This window comes from Tamandua tetradactyla, chromosome 8 (genome assembly GCF_023851605.1).
Source record: "Tamandua tetradactyla isolate mTamTet1 chromosome 8, mTamTet1.pri, whole genome shotgun sequence".
Classification (NCBI taxonomy): Eukaryota; Metazoa; Chordata; class Mammalia; order Pilosa; family Myrmecophagidae; genus Tamandua; species Tamandua tetradactyla.
Genome location: NC_135334.1, coordinates 16,902,037 through 16,911,199, shown reverse-complemented (window position 1 = coordinate 16,911,199; position 9,163 = coordinate 16,902,037). Strand labels below are relative to the sequence as shown.

The following is a 9,163-nucleotide window of genomic DNA, read 5'->3' as shown; positions in this document are numbered from 1 at the left end:
TAAGTCAATTACACATTACATAGGACGTGACGTCCAGGTATAAAAACCTCCGTGGTTACATAGGACATGACTCCCAGGGATGAGCCTGCAGCAGGCATCATGAGATTGACCAAAAAAGGGAAGAAGGAAATGAGGCAAAACAATGTTTCAGTGGCTCAGAGATTTCAAATACAGCTGACGGGTCTTCCTAGAGATTATTCTTATGCCTTGTATAGATACCCCTTTTTAGTTTATGGCGTATTGGAGTGTCTAGAGTGAAGTACTTGAAACTGTTGAACTGTATTCTGGTAGTCTTGATATTTGAAGGTGATTGTATAGCTATACAGCTTTTACAATGTGAGCGTGTGATTGTGAAAATCTTATGTCTGATGCCTCCTTTATCCAGGGAATGGACAAATGAGTAAAGCAATTAGGACAAAAATAAATAAATAATGTGTGAGGGGGGATAAGGGGTAAAAGATATAGGTAGATTGAAATACTAGTGGTCCATGAGAGGGAGTGTTAAGGGGGTATAGGACATATGAGTTTTTTCAGGTTTCCTTTTATTTCTTTTTCTGGAGGGGTACAAACGTTCTAACAATGATCATGGTGATGAATACACAACTGTGTGATTATATTGTGAGCCATTGATTACATACATTCGATAGACTGTATTTGTATGAAGATATCACAATATAAAATATTTTTACAAAGTTTCATGGAATATGGACAACCTCTGGACGCTGGACTTTCCTCTAGAGTCAAAAAGAATACAGCCTTGCTGATCCATTTTAGATGTTTGATCTCCAGAACTGTTAACATAGTGAATTGATGTTGTTTTAACCCATGAAGTTTGTGGTAATCTCATACAGTAGCCATAGAAAATGAATATGGCTCATAATATGAAATAAAATGTTCAGTCTTTTTATAAACACAATGAAAGTTGGATAGCTATTTCTCACTTTGCAGAAACCTTTGCTGTAATGTTTATCTGGTTCTTTAAAATTTGGAAAACTCATATGTAAAATTACCTGTAGCTAGTGGTTTCAGTGTGGGGTAAGTTGATTATCAACTCACTTTCTTTAAATGACTCATTTAAATAAATTTATCCTTTCTTTTTATTTTTAAGTAAGATTTAATGTGTTTCTAAGTCACTATCTAGTTCATCTAAATTCTTCATTTTTTTAAGTGAAGTTATTCATTATATTTTCTTATGGTTTAAAAACCTCCGCCTCATTGTTACTTCTTTTTCTATGATAATATATTATCTTTTTGTTTTCTAAATATAGTTTATTTTTTATTGGATGTTTTGAAGACCATTGTTTGAATTTGTTAATCCTTTTAGTCATTTCTGCTCTTTATAATTATTTCCTTTACGTTATGAAACTGTTACATTTATAGCATCTTCTTTTGGATTCTTAGCTTAATTTTATATTTCTTTTCTCTTCAGTAAGTGTATCTAAATTTACTTTGAAATAAAGCTTTAGCTGAAATCCATAATTTCTCCTCTGTTGATTTTAGTTCTAAATATTTATAATGTCCATTATGAATTTCTCTTTAATCCATGATTTTTTGGGAAAGCCCACATAAATTTCCACACAAATGAGTTTAGAAAACGATTTAAACTGGAGCTTTCTAACCTACTCACTTTATTCTAAGAAGGCGGTTTAATTATTTTTTTTGAAATTTCATTATTTTGTTGTGATATATGTAACATTTTTTATGTTCCATATGAACTTGAATTGGATATATTTTCTTGAATTGGATGATGGATTTTATATAAATATATTATTTCGGCCTGGTTAATTTTGATGCTTCAATTTTTTGTCTGCTGGTTCTATTTGCCCACATATGTGTGCTAAAATCAGCTATTTTAGATATCTTCAGTGGGAAGGCTAGTGCAAATTACTTATTTTATCGTCTATGGAGTGAACCCCTTCCTTGCTTATTTTTATTTTATTATTTTGCATGAGCAGGCAGTGGTCTCCTCTTTGGATCTAGGTCTCCGGCATGGCAGGCGAGAACTCTGCCACTGAGCCAACATGGCCCGCCCTTCCTTGGTTCTTTATATTAACAGTAGGACACTTTGCTCTTGGCTATCAGCTACAAGTTAATATAGTTAGTTAAATTAACTTGTTTCCAGGATTTTCCTATCTTCTTCATTTAGAGTGCAGTATAACCATGGATTACTTTGATTCTAGGAGACATTTGGATGTGGCTGGGTACATATGTCATAATATTTTATAGTCTAAACATGTTCTGAATTATATCATCTCCTTCCTCTGGTCCAACCCACCGTTAAATCTAGCTTGGACATCTGCTATGCCTCTTAAGAGTTCTCCCAGCTTTCATTCTCTTCTCCCTGTATTCTACTCCCCAAAAGGAAGCCAGAATGCTTTTTACAAATATAAATAGGATTGTACCACTTTTCAACATAAAACCCTCCGATGGCTCTCCAGGGCATTTAGAGTAAAATATAAACTCCTTATCTGACTCTACAAATCCCTGTATGAACTGCTTCTGCAAATTCAGTGATCTCATTTTGTGTCACTTTCAGGCCATCTTACTCTTGACCCTTAGTCACATTGTATTACTTTTTCCCTCTTTGACAATGACAAACTCATTTCCTTTGAAGGAGTTTTGCTTTAGCTGTTGCTTCATTTTGTATGTCTTTGATTACTCATCCTGATCTTCCTATAGCTTTCTTGTTACTAAATCTCAACATAAGTATTATTCTTTTAAAGATATTTTCTCGACTCTAAAGTTGCCATAACTTACTTTGTCACTTCACCCTAGCTCAGTTCTCTGTGCCTAACACTAATCACTACCTGATAATTTCTGCTTTATTTATTTACATTGCCCCTCTCATCCACTAGAACATAAGCCCAAATGTGAAGAATGGACTAGATTCATTGTTGAATCCCCAGTGACAGGAAGAGTGCCTGGTACATTTAGGTGTTAAACATTTATTGAAAGGATGATTGGGAAAATGTTTGTTAAATGTAACTAATTTGATATTCCACACCTACGATACAGAAATGAATTAGGAAAAATGTTTGCCTTCATGGAGTTCATAGTCGGCAGCTGAGAAAATCAACAGTTCCGAGGGGAGTGTTAGGGAAGAATATCATACGTGCTGGAGGAAAGCATTCTTGTCAGAGAAAACATAACTTTATGAGATAAAATATTTGGAAGGTTCTGAAGCACCCTGAGAACTTCAAATTATTTGGTGGGACAGGCATTTGGGGGGAGAGGAGTTGGTAAATCTGGACATGGCCCCAGAGAGAGAAAGAGGAATCATTGGTTTAGAGGGGAGGAGAGTGCCTGTCTGCCTTAGTTCCTTATGTATTTCTAGTTTCTGCTTCTAGACCCTTATCAGATCTGGCTTTTTCCTCTCTTCTGTGGTTTCATGTGGCATGCCTGATTATTAATATAAGTGTACATCTTAAGGCAGCATGATTGGTTTTCTGTTTATGTTTTTATTCCTAACCAAATGCATCCTAAGACACTTATTCTCCTGTATAGGATGGCCTATTGATCAGTTGCCTGTGTGGTGAGTTTAGACTCATGGTCGGTTATGGCTTCTGAGTAATAACTGGTTTCCTTCAAATCATTTACCTCTCACAATCTGTTCTGACTGCATCCCATTGCCAGGCATCCCTGATCTGCTGGTCTGTGAGGCAGTTTAGGGTAGATAGAAAGACTTCTTATTTTAGAAAAAGTATATAACATCCTGGTACACTTCTACTTCCCCTCTTCAGTTTCTTCTTTTTCCATATGTGCTGATATAGGGAAGTGTTAAAGGAGATTGGAGCTCTTAAACTCTAAATTTATCCAGTGGTGGAGTTTAGGACAAGTTGCTTAACTTCTGAGAACCTTGGTTTCCTCTTCTTTAGAATGGAGATAGCAGTACCAGATTCTCAAGATTGTTAAGTGGACTAAAGGCTATACATCTGTATATATTTAAGTGTATTGTCCAGAAGTGGAGTTATATTACTCTACTTCCTTGTCACTGTTTTCATTATTATTATTATCTATGGAATTCAGCTGACAGGGATGAAGCCAAACATCTTTTAATATTTCAAAAAAAACCCAATATTAAGTGTCTTTTCCTAATTACAAGTGGTTTCTTAGTCTATCTTGATGAATTCTACCATAACTAAGTGAGAAAGAGAACGCACAAACTATTTTCCTGATTTTACAGAGAGAAAACTGAGGTTCAGATAGGCTGTGTCACTTGATTAAAAAAAAAAAGTGATGGAACCAGGTTAAAGTTCGTTTTCTGACTTTGGTTCAGGACTTTTTCATTAATGTTTCAGATGCTGTGTATGAGGCGGTGAGCTATAGAGTTCAGAAAATGCTGTCATTTCCTCCATGGCTGCATTGCCTCCTCTGCACCTTGACTACCATGCTTCCCCTCTGACTTGGCCCTAGCCCGAGTCATAATTTTCCACCATGTCTTGGTGTTTAGAATGTCTTTCTCCACAGAGTTGAAGAGTTAAAGAAAATCATTCTGAGCAAACAAACTTTGTTCAAGTTTCAAGTTCTTTTGTGCAATAAGGACCCCATGCTACTGATTGCTTCTCTCAAGACTTCCTTGACTTTTTCATTCCTTAGACTATAAATAAATGGGTTCAGCAGGGGGGTCACCATCGTGGTAAGGACAGCCGTCACCTTGTCAAAATCCAGAGAACGGCTCTGGCTGGGCCTCACATACATGAAGATGTTGCTCCCGTAGGCGATGGAGACAACGGTGATGTGGGAAGCACAGGTGGAAAAGGCCTTCTGACGCCCTTGGGCTGATGGGATGCGCAGTATGGTAGAAATGATGTAGGAGTAAGACACAGTGGTGAGTCCCAGCGAGGTCAGGAGGACAAGGGAGGATAAGAGGAAGTTGATCATCTCTATGAAATGCGTGTCTATGCAGGCCACCTGCAGCAGGGGGGCGATGTCACAGAAGAAGTGACTGATTTCCTTATAACAGAAGGGCAGCCTGGACACCACCAATGTGGGACTCAGCACGGACAGGAAGGCGCCCACCCAGCAGCCCAGAACCTGCAAGAGGCACGCTCTGCTGTTCATGATGATGTGGTAGCGCAGGGGGTTGCAGATGGCTACATAGCGATCAAAGGACATTACGGCCAAGAGGATAAACTCCACAGTCCCCAGGAAAAAGAAGAAGTATGTTTGGGTGATGCAGCCGGCAAAGGATATGGTCTTCCTCTCCTCTAAAAGGCAGGCTAACAGCTTTGGGGTGACCGAGGTAGTGTATAAAATGTCCAAAAACGACAAATTACTGAGGAAGAAGTACATTGGGGTTTGGAGGCGACGGTCAGTCCATATTAGGGAAATAATAACAATATTTCCGAGGAGAGTAAGCAGGTAAGTAAACAAGAGAACCACGAAGAGGGAGATCTGAAGCTTCCGGAGAATGGGGAAAGCCGTCAGGATGAATTCAGTCACCGTGGTCTGATTTGGCATATCCATTGCCCACAGCGCTTACTGGGCCACATGACTCTAGAAAAAAATAATAAAATTTGAAGAGAAGAAAGCCAGCTAAAATAAACTTCCACCTCTCAATATCTGTCGTAAGGGTAAAATTAGAAGAAGCTTTTTGTGAAGAATCAAGAGTGATTTGTTCTAGTCCTGCCTCTGACCCTGATAAATGTGGAACACGGGATAGATCGCACAATTGCGTTTCTTCTTCCAACGTCAGTATTCTCGCGTTTCAAATATTGTCTGATGAAATTGTTCCCATGGTCCCTTCAATCTGTACTCCTTCGTGATTTTACTCTCTTTTATACAACTCCCCTTTTCTTCTCTCTTTTACTTCTCTGCTCTACTTTCTCCCCAGCTAAGGCTATGCTTGAGAGACAGAGTTAACTGGGAATTAAATGTTAATAAATCTAATTTTAGTTAACTAAATAAAGGGGAAAAGGAAACGTTAATAAAAATTAACCAAAGTTATTTTAGCTTTTAAGTTATTTTTTGAATCAAATAGCAGACACTTTGAAAACTAGCCAGGACACTGTCAAATGAAAGGCAACTTGTATAGTCACCTCTATCATTGGTACTATGTGTTGAGTATCATTTGCAATGTCTAGTGGGACACAAGCCATTTTGATATAGTAATAATAATGGATGTCTCTGTAAGGCCACTTCGATTTTTTTTGTTTTTATCTTCAATAATGATAGAAGTTCGATGTCTACACTAGTACAGAACAAGTAGATTCCAAGATATATGGTTCATAATTTGTATAGTGTATTTTCTATATTTGTGAAAAAAGTATTTAGGAAAATGGTCAGCATGTTTCCTCTTTGCTCCTTGCAATGTTATATCTATGGCAGCATCCAGGAAAATATCAATCCTTCTCCCTACTTCTTCCCACAATTGATTCTCAAATGTTCTCTTACGCTTTATATTCTTTTCACTTCTTTGGAGAGCAGAGTTTTTTTTTTTTAATTAATTTTTAAAAAAATACCAAAAAACACCAAACAAACGCAAACATTCTTAACTTTTGATCATTCCATTCTACATATATAATCAGTAATTCCCAATACCATCTCATAGTTGCATATTCATCATCATGTACATTTCTTGGAACGTTTGCATCTATTCAGAAAAAGAGATTAAAAAAAACAGAAAAAGATTCATCCATACCATACCCCTTACCCCTCCCTTTCATTGATCACTAGCATTTCAATCTAAATTTATTTTAACATTTGTTCCCCCTATTATTTATTTTTATTCCATATGCTTTACTTGTCTGTGATAAGGAAGATAAAAGGAGCATCAGACACAAGGTTTTCACAATCACACGGTCACATTGTGAAAGCTATATCATTATACAATCATCTTCAAGAAACATGGCTGCTGGAACACAGCTCCACATTTTCAGGCAGTTCCCTCCAGCCTCTCCAGGACATTTTGACTAACAAGGTGATATCTATTTAATGCATAAGAATAACCTCCAGCATAACTTCTTGACTCTGTTTGGAATTTCTTAGCCATTGACACTTTATTTTGTCTCATTTCACTCTTTCCCCTTTTGGTCGAAAAGGTTTTCTCAATCCCCTGATGCTGCGTCTCAGCTATTCTGGGGGTTTTCTCAATCCCTTGATGCTGAGTCTCAGCTCATTCTAGGATTTCTGTCCCACATTGCCAGGAAGGTCCACACCCCTGGGAGTCATGTCCCACATAGACAAGGGGAGGATGGTGCATTTACTTGTTGTGTTGGCTGGACAGAAAGGCCACACCTGAGCAACAAAAGAGGTTTTCTTGGGGGTGACTCTTCAACCTAATTTTAAGTAGGCTTGACCTATCCCTTGAGGGGTTAAGTCTCATATAAGTAACCCCAAGATTGGGGGCTCAGCCAATAGCTTTGGTTGTCTGCACTGCTTGTGAGAATATCAAGAATTCAACTTGAAAAAGTTGAATTTTCTCCCTTTCTCACATTCTCTGAATGGACTTTGCAAATACTTTTTATTCACAAGCATGGTTTTTTTAATAGTAGTGGAAAATAGTGCATACAGGTAGATGGTATCTAAAATACTCTACTTAATCTTTGCCATGAATGCAGGTAACCTATCTGCTTAATACCCTGTTGTTTGAACATAATAGGTACTCTTTTATTAAATGAATGAATGAATCAGAATTGGAGGAGCTCCATTAAATATGGGGTGGCAGTTGTCCCAAGATTAAGCAGTGGTTAGCTTTGTAGCCTATATTTTATATATTAAACACAGACTTCTATCAGAACCTGTTCTTAATTTCTCTTGATGTGTTTCAAAACTTTTCTCTAGTTGTTATTTGGTATATGAGTAATTTTGGGCAATTAATCCAAAGATGAATATGCCTAGTATAGATCAGATTTTTCAGAGTTTAGAGCTGAGAGGATCACAGGATTAGAAGCTAGGAACATGTAGGTCAAAGAGAACATTTACAATAGAAAGGTGCTTTATTCCATTTCTTCTAGTTATCTTCCAAAGTTATGACAAGGGAGGATGATTATTTTCTTTTCAGTTATCAAAGGGCTCCAAGGGGACTTAGCAATTGAAATAGGATTTTGACACAAGTCAAAACTCTTTCCACCACAAATAATCTAATGTTCTCTCTGCCCTCTGCTTCTTCTAAGATAATAAACTTCCACACTATTCATTACTGCAGAAAAAGGCATAATCCTATCTACATGGACATATATTAAGATTACTGAAGTCTACCTATATTCTGGAGCAGCTAGAACGAGAAATCTGAGAGGACTGTATGGTACCCCATGACAAACTCTGGGATCTGTCCTGTAACTGCTTGTTGAAGAGTGCTCTGAAAGCTATTGGTTTTTTCTTTCTTTGCTTAGTATATATGCTATAATATACAATAAAAAAGCACAAAAAAGATTACTGAGGTCAAATATAAAAATAGAATAAAGTACACCATGTAGACATGTAGAAACATTCTGGAGCTCCCTTTTATTTTCCCCCTCCATTCCTTTCTTACTGATCACGCCAGGGGTTGGTAAATCTCTTAAGGCAGAGTAATGCAGATTCCCATACGACTGCCTCTTTTGATCCCACTGCCTTCTGTTTATCTGGTCAACTATTGTAAAACATCCATAATATTTCCCTTTTTGCCCATATAGTACTTTTATGGCTCTGATAAGACTTGGACTCCCCGTTGTTACTGTAAAACTTAGAAACTTGGGAGTTTCAGAAGATATATGCCATTTTTTTTAGCATGAGCAAGCACCAGGAATCGAACCCAGGTCTCTGGCACGGCAAGCAAGAATTCTTCTTTCTACTGAGCCACTGTCGCACTGCCCTATACCACTTTTTAACTACAAAAATTTGAGATGGTCAAACAACTAATCAAGTGGTTGTTTGCCATGATTGTCATAAGGATTGTAGAACTATGGGAAAAAGTGGCATTGAGAGCTTTCTAATCTGCTACATTTTAGGTCAGATATATTCCTCTGGAAAGAACTAAAGTGTGGCATTGTCCTCCCCTGTGGAGTCTTATGATATGAAACTTCATGATAGTGAAAGAAAACTGGCTTTGCATTTGCCTTTTCTAGATTATCAGGGATTTCAGGAACTGTCCAGGAGGAAAAGTTCCGGATCATAACCATCTTTATGTAACAATTTATTTGCAAACTTGCCAAATTAAGGCTCTCAGTTTTCTGGCATTTGT

The 9,163-nt window shown here is 37.4% G+C and overlaps 1 protein-coding gene across 1 annotated transcript; it reads right to left on the bottom strand.

Annotated features, from left to right (window-relative positions):
- Window positions 1-2,433: 2,433 nt before the first annotated feature.
- LOC143643269 (olfactory receptor 6M1-like) lies at window positions 2,434-5,730 on the bottom strand. The gene has a single exon (XM_077112018.1). It carries the CDS (start codon window positions 5,464-5,466, stop codon window positions 4,519-4,521), a length of 948 nt encoding a protein of 315 aa, XP_076968133.1. The 5' UTR covers window positions 5,467-5,730; the 3' UTR covers window positions 2,434-4,518.
- Window positions 5,731-9,163: the final 3,433 nt, after the last annotated feature.

Bases quoted from the DNA above. Each gene is read 5' to 3' on its own strand.
- LOC143643269 (XM_077112018.1), bottom strand. From the start codon at position 5,466: ATGGATATGCCAAATCAGACCACGGTGACTGAATTCATCCTGACGGCT.